The sequence below is a fragment of the Elephantulus edwardii genome, unplaced genomic scaffold (genome assembly GCF_000299155.1).
Source record: "Elephantulus edwardii isolate Elephantulus edwardi_28Jun2011 unplaced genomic scaffold, EleEdw1.0 scaffold00094, whole genome shotgun sequence".
NCBI lineage: Eukaryota > Metazoa > Chordata > Mammalia > Macroscelidea > Macroscelididae > Elephantulus > Elephantulus edwardii.
Window position 1 is genome coordinate 4731929 of NW_006399844.1, and position 16110 is coordinate 4748038.

The 16110-nt window shown below is 42.0% G+C and overlaps 1 protein-coding gene across 1 annotated transcript; it reads right to left on the reverse strand.

Moving 5' to 3' along the window:
• Positions 1-939: 939 nt before the first annotated feature.
• RNF135 (ring finger protein 135) lies at positions 940-15786 on the reverse strand. The gene is made up of 5 exons (XM_006891063.1): positions 15427-15786; positions 13953-14096; positions 8176-8335; positions 2953-3033; positions 940-1469 (listed from the first exon to the last, which is right to left on the reverse strand). The coding sequence occupies exons 1-5, from the start codon at positions 15784-15786 to the stop codon at positions 940-942; spliced, it is 1275 nt and encodes a 424-aa protein (XP_006891125.1).
• Positions 15787-16110: the final 324 nt, after the last annotated feature.

Sequence of the window (16110 nt, forward strand, 5' to 3'; positions counted from 1 at the left end):
AAAGTTATACAAGTGTTCAAGTCTTTCATTCATAGGGTTGCTGTGAGTTGTCTATGACTTGATGGCACTTAATGAAAACAATGAGAACCCCTCCTAATAACATGCTCAAAATGTATTAGCTGTTGTGAGCAATAGAGTTGGAACTGACCCATAGCTGAGCCTCCAGCAGGTGCAGTAAATCACCCTAAGTTTCCTTTATCTGTTTTATTATACAATTAAATGATTTTACAACTAAGGAAGATCAAATATGAAAGGATACGTCTCAAACTCTAATGCAGCCCCATAAATACACCTCCTTGTATTCATGTCCTCTCTGCTAATCACACCTTCCCTCTTGAGTTTGGGCACAGTCTGTGACTTGCTTTTAACCAGCAGAACCAACAGGCCAAAACTCAAGCAAAAAAACTGAAGCAGGATCATGTTATGGAAAACTGTAATGTCCATCTTAAGAGGAGATTCTTTCTTCCCTGCTGGCTTTGAGAAAGTAAGGCAGTTGTGAAGGTCCCTGTGGTAAGGGACTGAAGGCAGCCTCTAGCCAACAGCCAGCAAAAGACCGAGCGCCTCTGGCCCACATCCACAAGGCCCTGAAGGCCACCAAAGACCATGTGACCCTGGAAGCAGCTCCTTCTCCACTCACACCCCAGATGAGCCTGCAGCCCGGGCTGACAGCTTGACTGCAGCCTGTGACACTCTGAAGCAGAGAATCCAGCTAATGGCACCTTTGCTCCTAATTTAATTTCGATGAAAGAACAAACATGTTGTGCTCTCTTAAACCACTAAATTTATCTTACTATTGTTACACCAAAATTGATAAATTTATACAGGCAAATTACTGAAAATTAGTAATTCATAAATTATACCTTACTTTCACAAGTGGAATTCTTTAGCCAGAAGAAAGTAGAGAGCCTTTGAAACCACTGTGTTTTATTATAGGTGCCTTTATGCCATTTCTTGCTTCAGTGTCAGCTTGTTCCCAGGAAGTAAGCCATACAGCCAGAAGGCCGGGTGCAGAGGATAGGAGACAGGGACCGAGCACTCATATAGAAACTTCTCCTGATGCGTCACTTCATAGAAGGCGAGCTTCCCTGACATCAGGTCCAACTGGATGCCCACCACTGCAGGCTTGTCTGAGCTGATGGCAACTTCCTTTGCCATGTGCCATGCAGAGAGCTGACCAGTCCCCCTCCACTCTACACACCAGGAGTCTTCAGTCCGTCCCAGGATCTTGTCACGGCTCATCCTCCACGAAGCCACTCCAACAGCCCAGTAGCTACAGTGTTGAGTGTCTACTTTCCAGGAACACTGGCCATAGGAAAGACCAGGGGAACACAAAACCTGGCAGGTCTCAAATCGCTCACGACTCCAGGGATAGAACTGTGGCCAGTGCGACACAGTCACTGTGCAGCCGTCCTCAGAGAGCTCCAAGCTACAGGAGAGGCTGCTCAGGTCAAACGTTAGTTTGTTGGACCCTGGAGAGTGATGGGAGGGAACAGAAACAAAAACCTCATGCTATGCAGTCATCAGACAGCAAAAATCAGCTTTGGATATCTCAGTGTGATGATTTATTTACTCAAGTTAGCATCAGATTAGTCCATCAACTTGCAGGGGGGCTTTTGGTTTGGGTTTTTTAGCAGCTTTCTATACACAAACCCTGCAGTTCAATGAACAAGGTTAATTCGATTCTCATTTGATTCTCACCTACTCACTGGCCCCCTTCCAGGAAGCTCTCTCTGACCCTCCCCTGGAAGAAGTCATGCCTCGCCTTTCTCAATAACCTCCATGCTTTATCTCTTTTACAGCACTCACCACCTTCTATCTACCTTCAGTTTCGGTGACTTGCACCCATGATTATTTGTAACTTCCCAGTTAAACCTGAATCCCTGATGTTTATTTTACGTGTTTCCCCGTGTCTCCTATCAAATGGGGGCACTGGCGGTTCCATCATAGTACTCTCGTCTCCTGTGCAGCACACCCGGGTGCTCTGTTCCTGGTCGCTGTACTTCAGGTGCGGCCACTGCCCATCCGTGAATGGAGGCCCGAGTGCTGCTATGACGCTGCTGAGTGGGTTTCAGCCAAGTTTTCAGACTAAGATAAACTGGGAAGAAAGGCTGAGCTGCCTAAAATCAGCCACCGAAAACCCTACGGTCACAATGCTCTGAACCCACTGTGCAGAGTTGGGGTGGCAACTTGATCAACACTCTAGGGAGCTTTGGTGGTGTAGTGGTAAGGCGTTGCTCTGCCACCTCAAAGACAGGCAGTTCAAATATCCACCAGCTGTTCTTTGGGAGAAACCTGGGCAGTCTTCTCCCACGTAATTTACTGCCTCTGAAAACCTGCTGGAGGGTCAGCTATGAGTCCACTCTGACTTGATGGCACATAACATTAAGAACAATAAAATTAGCACCCTAGCAATAGCTACTCTAGACATCGTATGTACGTTTATTCATTCAACCCTTACGGCAATCCTATTAAGGGATGCACTACTATTGTCTTGATTGTACAGATGAGAGAACTGAGGCTCTAAGAGATTCAATTCCTTGTCCAAGATCAAACAGCTAAGGGACAAAGGAGCTGAGATTCAAACCCAAGCTGTGTGGCTCCTGGATCCATGGTCACAAGGACCACCCTACTCTGGGAGGGCAGGAGTAACTAAGCACAATAAAGACTGGGCAATGGGCTGTAAGTGGTGATCCCAGCAAGGAGGCCCAAACGGTGCCTCAGCTCTGAGTACTCACAGGTATGGCTTAGCGTGGAATGTTAGAATTCTCACCCTGCCTTGCTATTCTCATCAGCTCTCCATATGGAAGGTGCTGAGTAAGGAAGTAGATTCAGGAAGGCAGGAAGCCAAGGAAAGGGCCTAGCAGCAGTGAGGCAGCCATAACCTGTCCTCCACATGAACATACCACTCTCTGCAGCAGACCAAACCCAAGTATTAGCAAACCATGTACTCACCATGTGCAAACTGGGAGGCCTTCCTGGGTGCAGAGTTAGACAGCGGGCCTGAGGAGGTAGATGGAGTTTCTGGGAGTTCCACTAAGGAATCAAAATATTAAAAATGTTTTAAGTCTATCTGGCATTATCATTAAAATCAAAAGTAAATGACAAATTAGAAAGAAAAATCTTAACAGTTATTAAAGCAATTTTAAAAAGACCAATGATCTAAGATACAAAGAGGTAATTCATGGAGAAACCAGAAAAAAGGGAAACAAATTTGAACTAACCTATTGCTTTAAAGCAATCTTATGGAAACTTCAGGGAATGAGATGTCAGGAAACAGGGCTATATTCAGATCTTACGTTTAAAAAATATCACTGACTGGCCCAAATAATCAAAACCAAATGAACCACAGATAAAGAACCATACTGTACTTGCTAAGCAAGCAGTTCGAATTCACTAGCGGCTCTGTTGTCGAAATATGGGCAATTTACTCCAATGTGATTTGCAACCTCTGAAAACCCACGAGAGGGTCAACTATGAGGCAGTTCAGATTCAATGGTGCTTAACAACCACAAGATAATCGTAGAAAATGTCATTTTCTTAGTTAAATGTGCACAAGTTCTTAAGATATACACTACAATAATTACAGAAACTGATAATTTTCCCAAGAAATTATGTTTATCCAGGTAAATAAGAAATATTTTAAGCAGAGCAATATAATTTAAATATGTCTCTACAACGATAACTGTGTAAATCATACCATTTTAAAGTATATGGGTGTAGGTCAAAATAAACTTCAAATGTAGAAAAGATTGAAAGTGTAAAACATAAAACCAAAGATTTAAATGTAAAAGTATACAGCAAATGTCTTTGTAAACTTGCAATAGTAAAGGTCTTTCTAACTAAATCATAAATCTAGATGCTGAAAAAGGAATGAAAGATAAAACTTACTACATAAAAATGTTTTTCAGTCCTACTTAGTATTATAATACAAATCAAAAGAAAAAGACAAATCGGGAGAAATTCCAAAAAGTTCTTAAAAATAATTTTTTAAAAAAACAGGGATGTAAGACATAAATAGGCATTTCATGGAAAAATGCAAATTAAAATTATAGTACATGGATTCGTATCCTTTTTTAACCTGTCTGACTGGCAAAAAATTATGCACATTCTGTTGAGGGTCTGCTAAGATACAGAGTTATGAAAACAGAGTTTTAAATTGGGAAAACGAAACTAGAAACCAAAATTATAAATCAATTTCCTCTATGACCTTGTAGAATAAATTTCATCTCACATACTTTGGGTATGTTATTAGGTAGTTTAGTCTCTGGAAAAGATCGCCTTGTTTGTTAAAGTAGAGAGTGAAAAAGAGAAGGCCCTGCATGGACTGATACAGTGACCGCACCGATGGGCTTACACACAGCAGAGATTGTGAGGATGGTGAAGGTTGGAGAGGGCTCTGTTTTGTTACAAAGAGGCACCAGGAGTCTGACCTGACTCAATGGCTCCTAACAACAACAATAATATGACCCAGCACCTTTAAAAACAAAACTAACTTCAAACTCATTACTGTTGAGTCAGAACCAACTCATAGAAGACTCTTCAGCAGGCTGCTGAGGTTGTGTAAATCACGCAGAAGGAAAATGCCCATTCTCTCCCACAGAGCTGACAGTGGATTTAAACCACCCTTACAGTGGGCAGCACAACTTCCTGTGGAATACATACACCACCAGACCTCCCCTCCTGGCAGGACAATCTGCAGTTACATCTGCACTCACAGGAAATGATGGATAAATATAGTTACTGGCTGCATCAGTGTTTACAATTATAAATAATTGGAAATAGCCATGCTCCCATCATAGAAGATTTAGTTTGTAAATCTTGGCATATCTGTAACTTGGAATACCATACAATTACAAAAGACAACGTTCTTCATTTCTAAAGTTAGAAAGATATATTAGGTTTTAAAAAAAATGAGGGAAGGTGATATATGAGAACTCTGTACTTCCTGCACAATTTTTTGGCAGTTAAAAATTACCTAAAAAATAAAGATTAATTTAGTAAACTAAAGAAAAGCAGATAAAAATGCAGAAGAGCAGATAGTCTACTATTTTTTTGTTTAAAAAATTGGGGAATATAAAAAAAGTAGAGGGTAAGGAAAAAATGGTATCTTCAACTAGATGGGTTGACACAGTGACTGCAATAATGGGCTTTTGTACAACTGAGATTGAAAGGATGGTGTGGGATTGGACATTTCATTCTGTTGTTCATATGGTCTCTGTGAGTTGGAGCTAACTTGACAGCACCTACCACAGTGAATAATGGTCATGAGCATTTCCCGTGTTTCTGGGCAACTTTAATGTCTTCTTTTCATGTATTTTCCTGTTCTCTATTAATTTTAAAAATTGAATTTCTTATTTTGTCTGTTGGCTGTTGAGGTATTAAAGTTTCATGTAAGATTTAAAAAAAAAAAAAAAAAATTGGGGAATATAAGAACATAAATTCTTGTTTATATTAGCCATAAGAATATAAATCTTTATTGTTATTTTCATGTGGAAATTCAAGAAAAGTAATAAAATGATAAATGATTGAGATAGGGAATTAAGTGAACCAGGCTAGAGTGGAAAAGGGACTTTCACTGCATGACTTTTTTCTACTGTTTTGATTTTTTTAATAAAAAATTAAATTATTAATTTTAATAAACATTTACAGATTTTGGATTTCCATTCATTCATTGCCACACTTTTCTCGCTGCCCACCCCTCCCCACCAGTTCGCTCCCCTCTCCGAAAAGAAAAAAAGAGGGGGAAAAAAAGAATAAATTGTTAAATGAGAAATTATATTTTCTCTTATTGTAATGCAAAAAAAAGTTCATTAAATAAATTACTGACAGCCACTTTAAAAAAAAATTAAATTAAGGGGAGCTCTGGTGGCTTAGTGGCATGAAGCTGCGCTGCAATCCCAGAGGCGCATGGTCTGAATCCACCAGATGCTCTGCCGGGGAAGGAGGGACAGTCTCCTCCTGTACCAGTCAGAGCTGATTTGACGGTGCACACACACACAAATAATAAAAATAAAATTAAAAAATTCCAATGAGTTTATATGATATATATGATACTAGAGAATCCAGCCTAAATTTAGGATGACGCAGGAACCAACCAAGAGGCCACTTATTTCCCAGGTTAAGTACGAACAGCTTAAATTTAGGAACTAGTAAACCATTTTCTAATTTTTTTTCCTTAAGAAGCTTTTTCCAATAAAACAAGTTTCTTCAATAAATCCTGTTTCTCCACTAAAAAAAGTAAGATATTACATCTTCAGTAGAGCTCTGTCATTTAACATGAAAATGCTATTCAAGAGATGTCACCAAAGTCCACATAGAGCGGACAGTGGTTACAGCAGGCAGCGGAACCATGAGACTGAGCCAACACTGAACTGATTCACAGTCATCATTTTTTGGCCAAAATTCTGAGAGAACAACAAAGAACCAACAAAGGCAAGGAAGAAAGGTTCCCTTCCAGATTGTTACTGTTTAACATGAACACATTCTCTAGAAATTACATTTTAATAGACCTTTTGAAGAATTAGCTACAATTTAGAGCCCCAAGATGACAAAAGTCCTTTGTGTTCAACTGCTAACCCAAAGGCTGGCCATTCCAAGCCAGCCAGCAGCTCAGAAGAAAGGCCTGGTAACCTGCATCCAGAGAGGGGAAACACAGCCTAGAAAACTGAAAAGACATTCAGATGGCCAACAAGCACATGAAGAAATGTTCAAAATCCCTAGCCCTGAGAGAGATGCAAATCAAGACAACTATGAGATATCATCTCACCCCAGTAAAAATAGGAAAATTTAACAGAACAGCTAGCAACAAATGCTGGCAAGGTTGTGGAGAGACCGGAACCCTTACTCACTGTTGGTGGGAGTGTAAAATGGTGCAACCACTGTGGAAAGTGGTGTGGCGCTTTCTCAAAAAGTTGCAAATAGAAATACCATTTGACCCAGCAATTCCACTACTGGGAATATATCCCAAAGAGACCATAACTGACATTCAGGCAGATATATGCACACCCATATTTATCGCAGCTTTGTTCATCATAGCAAGGAGTTGGAAACAATCCAAGTGCCCATCAACAAACGAATGGATAGAGAAGCTGTGGTATATTCACACAATGGAATACTACGCTGCTTTGAAAAACAAGGAACTCATGCAATATTATTCAAAATGGGTGAGCCTGGAGGACATTATACTGAGTGAAATATCTCAGTCACAAAGGGACAAATGTGCCACTGTTGTAGAAGGAGGCTGACACTGGGGTGGGGGTAAGACTGAGAAAAACTGGATAAATTATGTTTACTGCATTGAAGCCAATGAGGGAGAGAATAGTTTAAAATTAATATATTTTAGGGCATTACAATTATCATAAGAGTCCGGAATAAGGGTTGCAGAGTGGAGTATACTTGGGGTGGGAGTGGGGATGTGCGGGGTGGAGGGGGATTGTGTACCAATGAAGGAGTTTTTCTTTCGCTTTTCAAGGAGAGGAGTGAACTGGGGGTGGGGGTGGGGGTGAATGGGTAGGGAGAAAAGTGAGACAATGAATGAATGGAATTCCAAAATCTCTGTAGATGTTCATTGAAATTAATAATAATAATAATTTTTTTAAAAAAACCCAAAAACCGAAAAGAACAGTTATTCTCTGGAACTCGTGGCTCGTCCTGCATCAGAGCCAACTCCATGGCAACAGGTTCAGAATTTCTGGTTTATTTATAATATGCTTTATTAATAAAGAAATGTATTAGTTAAGCATTGAAAAGGAGCCTATTTATGAAATGCCTCAGAAAGATTATAGAAATTAGTAATAAGCCAGTAGCATCAGGTCTAGGGTCTGGATTAGTGAGGTCTTAAAAGTGGAAGAAAGACAGGCAGTTTCCCTCCATTAAGATCTACAGTCCCAGAAACATGATGAAGCACCACTAGAAGTCAGACGTGACGTGATGGCAGTGAGCAAGGAAGTGAGAAAATGTCTGTGAAAGACCACTGATATATCTCACTTCTGGAGGTACCGAAAACTAGTAACTCCTGACTCCACCTCAGCACACCCTAACCTTACTTTCAACACCACAGCAGAATGCAGCTGGCTTTTGGGGTCACGTCCCAACGAACACAGCCTAGAGGCACTTGGCCATTTCCCCCGCCCCGGTTCCATAATTGATCTTCATTCCTAGGTAATATCAACTCACCCTGTGTTTGTTCATTGAGGGCTTTTTCTCCCATGAAATTTTTCTGTAGTTTTTCCTGGATTTCTTCAAGGGCATGGAGAACATCTCCTATTTGCTCATCAGATGTGTTGGAAGTCACTATCTTTGGAGAAGCCAAGGACAGGTCCACGTCACAAGAAGCCTATTGATGAATCATTAAATGAATCAACAAGTGAGAGTCCCTTATAGAATCCAATAAATATGATATTCAAGTTCTGCTAAGCAGCTAAAACTTTCAATTTACCTCCTAACTAGTTTTTTTTTAATTACTAAATTTTATTAATTTCAATGAACATTTACAGAGATTCTGGGTTTTCATTCATTCATTCACTGTTGCACTACTTTCTCTACCCTCCTCCCCAGTTCATTCTTCTTTCCGCCCCCCCCCCCGAAAGTCTGTTTTAATTGTCCAATTGCCACAGTCTTGTCAAAGCCAGTTCTGATTAATTTCCTTTGTCAGTATGTCTTTTGCCATTCCCTATCACTCCTCCCTGAGAGAGACTGCACCCTGATTCATAAGGAAAAGGGGACGGCTATTCTCTTAGCTATCTCCTGCTGAAAAGGGACACTGTAGGTTTCAGGGTGAAGATCTTCTCTCACTACTCTAAAGGGCCCCTTTGGCAATTTTTTGGCAGTTTTTAAAATTAACCAATCCTCTAAAAAGAAACAAAACCCTTAATTCTCTCTATAAATCTCATTGCTGCCCAGTTGAAACTGATCCATAGCTGACCCTCCACTGGGCTTCCAAGACTTTAAATGGCGCGGGGAGAGACTGCCCGTCTTTGTCCTATGGGGCTGTTCTTGGGTTAGAACTGCCCGAGAGTCATGCTTTGGTTTAGAGGGGTAACTTAGTCCCTATGCACCAAGCCATCAGAGCACTCTAAACACATGTACACTTCAAACCTGGACTAAACAAAGATTCAAATGTAATATATTAAAAGGCACTTCTTTCTGGGTGGTGAGGTTATGGATTATTATTTTCTTTAATATGTCTTTTGTAATATTTTATGAAAAAAAACCCCAAAACATGAATTTCTTAAATAACACACAAAAACATTTAAACATTTTAGACCTATCTCTTAGGGAGTTTAAAAAAAAATTTTTAAAAATAAAACCATGATACAGATGGTCACTAAAATAAGCCACAGAGGCCAGAATAATATTTCCTTGACTGCTACCATTATTTTACCTAGTGGTAAGAAGCTTTGCTGCAATCCTGAAGGTGTGCAATTCGAATCCGCCAGCAAGTCTACAGAAGAAGGATGGGCAATCTCCTCCCATGGGATTAACTGCCTCTGAAAACCCACTGGAAGGTCAGCTATAGGTCAGTTCAGAAAAGTCAACTTATGTTGACTTATGACATCTTTTTCTTCAACCCCACATGCTGTAATTTCCCAATACATCTGCTCCTCAGTGTCCTTTTTCTCCAGCTCTGCTTGTGGCTATTCTGTCTCCCATTCTTTTCACCAATAGTAGTAATGAGATTGCAGTGCTGCTTCTTATTACTAGGCCACCAACTCCTTGTTTACAAAGAATTTCAGTGAGGCCTTATCCAGAAGTCAACTCTCACCACACAAGCAGGTTTAGAAACCTGTGCCTGACTACCCAGAAGAATTGCAACATTTCTTTATATATTCTATATACAAGACCTTCATTTCATACGAGATTTTCAAATGTTTTGTCCCATTCTGTGCATTGTCTTTTCCTTCTCTGCCTAGTATTGATTTGGCCCAGGGAAGAATACAAAAGATTTTGGTTCTTTGGCTTTTGGGTTTATTGGGTTTTTGAAAAAATGTAATAAAGACTATATTTTAAAAAAAGAAGAATAATTATAATGGTGGTGTTAGCTGCTGCTGAAATGGTCCCCTGCCTACCGGTGACCTGTCCTCCTGGCACAAGAGAACAAAATGCCACTTTGGTCCTGACCCATTCTAACAGTCAACTGTAGATCACTGTGACCCAGAGAGTTCCGTCATTGATTTCAGAAGCATATCGCCACTGCTGAGAAACTGTTCATGTAGAATTTGTGAATGGCTATATATAGCTCTGATTATGTATTTAGTCACCTAAAATTGATTATTTTGAAAGTGGATGCCTGGGCCTTTCTTCCTAGTTTTCTTAGCCTGGAATCTCTGCTGAAACATGTTCAGTATCATAGCAACACACAGTTCTCCACTCACAGACAAGTGGTGACTCTCTTGAGGTATGTACACTGTCTTGGAATTAAACCCAGGTCCCCCGTGTGCAAGGCAAGAAATCTACCACTAGTGTCTCGTCCTACTACTGCTAGAAACCAACTACCAAGAGCTAGGTATCACTGCCTTACAGATTTTTTTGTGTTTGGTTTGGCCTTTTATTGTGATTTGAGTAAAAGTTTACAAAAAGATTAGTTTTACATTCAACCATTTATATGTATTTTGTTTCACATCATTAATTACAATACCTACAGTATAGTCAACAGTTTTCCTACTTCCTTCCTTTCAGGTGGAACTCATGAGCACCATTTGATAAAACAAACATTAAAATTCATGGTGATTAAATTGCCATACTTAACTCTATCCTATATCTTCTACATTGTTTTATAGTTTTTTTAATTATATAGTTTTTAATCTTTTTAAAGTTTTTAGTTTTTTTAATATGTTGTTGTTGTTGATTGCCTTTGAGTCAAGCATGACTGTTTGTTCTATGAAAAGGCCTGAAGCCCCTCTATAACTATTGACATTTATCAAAGATCATAGAGTCTCCAGAGGCATGTTATTTAGAAAGTGGATGCCACTTCTGCTTTATATAGTCTTTTTTTAAAAAAATTTTTTTTAATTTTATTATTTTTGTGTGAGTGTACCGTCAAATCAGATCTGACTGGTATAGGAGGAGACTGTCCCTCCTTCACCCGGCAGAGCATCTGGTGGATTCGAACAGTGCGCCTCTGAGATTGTAGTTGCAGCTCCTTGCCACTAGGCCACCAGAGCTCCCCTTGCTTTATATAGTCTTAATCTTTTTAAATGTTCACCACAAGCCAGCAAAGTGGCAAGCCACACATCTTATTCCTGTTTTACACTTAGCAACCTGAGGCTAGGTAACATGAAATGACTTATCCAAAGCCATAATACTTTTTAGTAGCAAAGTCAATTCTGAAAGTCAGACACTAAGATTTTCTATTCTCAACACATTGCATCCCTCAAGACCTATCTATTATTCATCCATTCACTAGATATTTGTGGAGCATGTATCAGGAACTGTGTGAAGACCTGGGGATACAACAGTGAGCAAAGGACACAAGCCGTCAAGGTCCCTGTCTCATGAAGCTTAGCATCCAGTGGGAAGTGGAAAAAGGCATTAATAAATTGTTACAAGTATATAAATTACAATGGATAACCTCAATAGATTAAAATAAAACAAACTTACAGACATTGAATCACAGCCAACTCATAGCTCCACTGGGTTTCTAAGACTGTACATCCCTTGGGAGGAGATTACCCATCATACTTCTGTAGAGTAGATCATGAACTTAAACTGCCATACAGACAGGGCCTCTGGGTTAGGAGTGAAAATCCCTGAAGTAAATAAAAGGGCGCCAGCATTCTAAGACCTGCTATCAAACTGGGAGATTAAACTTTTTAAAGCCGACCCTGAAGAAATAAATTCTGGTAGCACAGTAGTAAAAATGCTTGACTGCCTACTTCAAGGTCAGTTGTTCAAACCCACTAGCTACTCCATAGGAAAAAAATCAAAGCAGTCTGCTTCAGGAATTGCTGAAGAGCAATGATGTCAGTCTTTTTTTTTAATTTTATTATTTTGTTTGTGTGTGTGTGTGTGTGTACCGTCAAATTGGATCTGACTGGTACAGGAGGAGATGGCCCCTCCTTCTCCAGCAGAGCATCTGGTGGATTTGAACCGCATATCTGTGATTGCAGTGCAGCTTCTTGCCACTAGGCCACCAGAGCTCCCCCATGATGTCAGTCTTAAGACTAAAGTGCACCTGATCCAAACTATAATAGTTTTACTTGCTATGTTGCTGAAGTTGGCCAATGAATCAGGATAACAGAAGAATCAATGTCTTTGAGTCATAGTATTGGACAAGAATGCTAAATATCTCATAAAGGACAAACAAATATGTCTTGGGAAAGGTGCAGGCAGAGTGCCCCCTGGAGGCAAGGATGGTGAAACCTCATCTCACATACTTTGGGCATGTTGTTAGGAAGGGCCAGCCCCTGGGAAGGACAACATGCTAAGAAAAGTGAAGAGTCAGTGCAGGAGGGGAAGACTCTCTACACATGGTTTGACACAGTGACTATAACGACGGGTGTATGTCAGAGATGGTCAGGAAGGCACAGGATAGGGCTGGGCTCAGACGCATTCTTCACAGGGTCACTATGAGTTGGAACTGACACAATGGCATTTAACAACAACAGAAACTGATATCCTGTGGAGCAGTTCTACTCTGTCTCATGGCAGAATGGAGTCCATGGTGGTGGGTGGGTTTCCTGGTGAGGTGTCTGCAGCATGAGGAGGCATTACCCAGGGGACAGGACAAAGGACCACATACTGTGAAGTGCTCCCAGTAGTGGGAGGAATCAAGACCCAGTGGATGGACAGTGTGGAGAAGCCAGGGTGGCCGGGAGGACAGGAAACTTGAGAGGTGGGTTCCACAGAGTTTTGCTGGCCCTGGAAGGATTCTGATCTTAATTATAAATAAAAAGCACCATACTGCTTTTAGCAGATGAGTAATGTGAGCAGATTGTTTTTTAGAGGATCACTGTGATTGCATTGAGAACAGAAAAGGAGTTAAGAGTGGCACATGCAATTAACAATGTAGTTAACAGCAATGCAGGCAAGAACCGGTCAGGAGTAGCAAATAGCTCTGAGAGATGTTTAGGCAGTTCTTAGAATAGTAGGTGTGTGCTGGGGTAAGGGAGAGGGAGTTCACAAGAATGGCTTCCAGGTTTCTGGCCTATGCACTTGGAGAGTCACTGATGCACTACCAGTCACTGATGAGACAGGGTAGTGAAGGGAGTCTCGGAGATGGCACCAGTATAGAACTGAGAGGTGTCAAAGATGGAAATGTTTGTTGTGTATACCATTGAGTTAGAACTAACTCATAGCTGACCCTCCAGTAGGTTTTCAGAAGCAGTAAACTGCACAAGAGGAAACTACCAATCTTTCTCCCTCAGAGTAGCTGGTGGATTCAAACTGTGTGCCTTTTGATTATCAGTGCAACTCCTTACCACTAGGCTACCAGAGCTCCATGTTTGTGCATATGATGGTAACTGAAATGTGGATGTGAGAAGACAGCTTTAGGGGAAGAGAGAGGGGAACTACAACTGAGCCTTGAAGAATTCGAGCATTTAATTGCTGAGCAGAAGGGGTGAATCTACAAAAGAAGGAGAAGGCTCACATAGGGCCAGACGAGGACTGGGAGACTATGTGTCAAAGGTTAAGGGAAGAGGATTAAAGTAGGAAGGCATGATCAATTGTGTCTAAGGATGCAGAGAAGTCAATGAGGGTAAGAGGTGAAATGTTTGCAGGCTTTACCTGATGGTCACTGGAGACCTTACAATTGGGTAGGGGAATAATGACATTGAATCTAACTCAAAAGTTCCTGTCTTCAAACTTTCCAATCTTTAAATCATCTATGCTTGGATGATGAAAGATTGAAACGTAACATATCCTTCAGCTAAAAATACATTCATGTCATCCCAGGTGGACCATATTCATTACTCAGCCCCCTTGCAATCCTCTCCTCTCCAAGCTGGCCATACCGTGTCCAAGATGCTCAATGCATCATATGCCTCTGACTGTGGGAGGGATCGCTGATTCTGAAGCCTCCCAGTGATGTCTACAAGCTGCTCCACCAACTTGACCAGCTCCCGACCAACTTCTGTGATGCTCTTCTGTGCTGCTGCCTTCAAAAGAGCAAAGACAGGGCATAAGGTTGGACCCTGCACTCAGCACTAGACGGAGGGAGCTGTGCAAAGGAAACAGGCAAAGAAAGGACCACTGTGCAGAAAACCAGAATGCAGGCCTTGCCCAGGCCCATTTTCCACTCCTGATCTTCACCTTGGGAACTTAGGGGACCTAGGGTTGTTTTGTACACAGGAAGTCAGAGAGGAAAGGACAGGGTAGGTGAAGGCTTGAGAAAGGAAGTGGCTAAGCAGTAGAAGGAACCAGGATGCAGTCAGAGAGCTGAGCTCTTGCCTATGACTCATCCTGTGAATTCACCTTTGTCCTTTGCCTCTTCTACTAACTGTTCACTGTCAAAGTGTCTTGGAGACTTTCAAGTGCTCCATAGATGTACACTTTTTATTTGACATCTTGCACACAAAACAAACAAACAAAAAAACTCAGATGAAAATGCGAACGGAGCTGCTTAAAGGGTTTCATCTGCCAAGCTTTCTGGTTGATGTAGGGGGAAACTTTGCCATCTTAATACACCCTGGCAATGGCCTGCCCCAGTAACATTCATCACAGGCTGGACCCACACCTCCAATGGAGAACTTTGCTCCTGTCTAGAGTCACAGAAATACAGGATGTTCATCATCCAACTCTAAATCAACCAGACTTTGGACTTTAGGCTTTTGACTTTTAAAAATTGTGTTTGAGGCTCAAAAATGGATTTTGTACACCTCTAAGAAGCCCAGAAGTCCTCTCAAAAAATAGCTTATGTTTTTTTAAATCATCATCAGGCTATTGTATAGAAGGTAGTTAATTGCTGGTCACGCAGTTTGCTGTTCCTAAGTTTCCAGGCTCCAGTTTTAAGTATTCAGTATCCCTGAGCTAATGCAAAAAAATTAAAATAATAAAAATAAAAATAAATTAATAATAATAATTTTCCCACCATTAAATGTACACTTAAGGTGCTTAATTTTAAAAACACAGGGAAAGTGAAATAGTATTTATACCACCCAACGTCCTGTCAAGGCAACCACGTTAAAAAGCCAGTGCAAAGCGTCCTCAGTCACTACAAGCTATGTTTACAAAGAGTTTTAAAGACCCTACTATGTTAACATAGTTAATTAACTATGTTCATAATAAAAAGACAAGGCGGTCTTAAAAGGAACGCGGAAATAAACCAAGGTGTAGAGCAGCGAGGGGGACAGCAGGGTTCTGGTTTTTTAGAACTTGGCAAAGATTCACCGAAGAGCGGGTTCTACTTTTGTATTTAGAAAAATGAATGTGAAAGTAGAAGGCGAGGAAGAGCCAAAGGGGAGGGCGTCAGCGGGGCCGCCTCCCTACCGGCAGCGGGGACGGGCGGCGCGGGGCGGGCACAGGGTCCTCTGCGGGGGTCCCTGCGGGCGCCCGGCCGGGCCCCGCGTCCAGCTCGCGCAGCGCCCGGCTGTACTTGTCCACCAGGTCCTGCAGCAGCGTGCACTTGCGCAGGGGCGGCCTCTGGCGCGCGCCCTCGCGGCAGGTGGGGCAGGCCCAGCCGCCGCCCTTGCCCGGCGCGCCCCACAGCCTCTCCAGGCAGCGGCGGCAGAAACTGTGGCCGCAGGGCAGCGTGGCGGGCCAGTCGAGCAGCCCGTGGCAGATGACGCAGCCCAGGTCGTCTTCAGTCAGCCACACGGGCACCGCCGAGCTGGAACCCGCAACCGCCATGCTGAGAGCCAACCGCCAGGAGCGGAAGACTGGGCGCCAGGGGACCCTCGGCCCGCCCTCGCCGCGCCCCTCGGTCCGCCCCCGCCACGCCTCCCGAGGCTCTTTCCCTCCTCCTTCCATCCGCCCTCTTCTCTTTCACTCCAGGGTAAAAAAAAAGTTACCATTAAGTCCCATTGAGTTAATTTTGGTTGGTGGCCACCTTATGTTTGCAGAGATGTTGTTGTTGTTGTTGTTATGTGCCGTCGAGTCGTTTGCGACTCATAGCGACCCTATGTAAAACAGCCCTAAACTCTGCTCTGTCCTGTGCCAATCGCACTGTCTCTG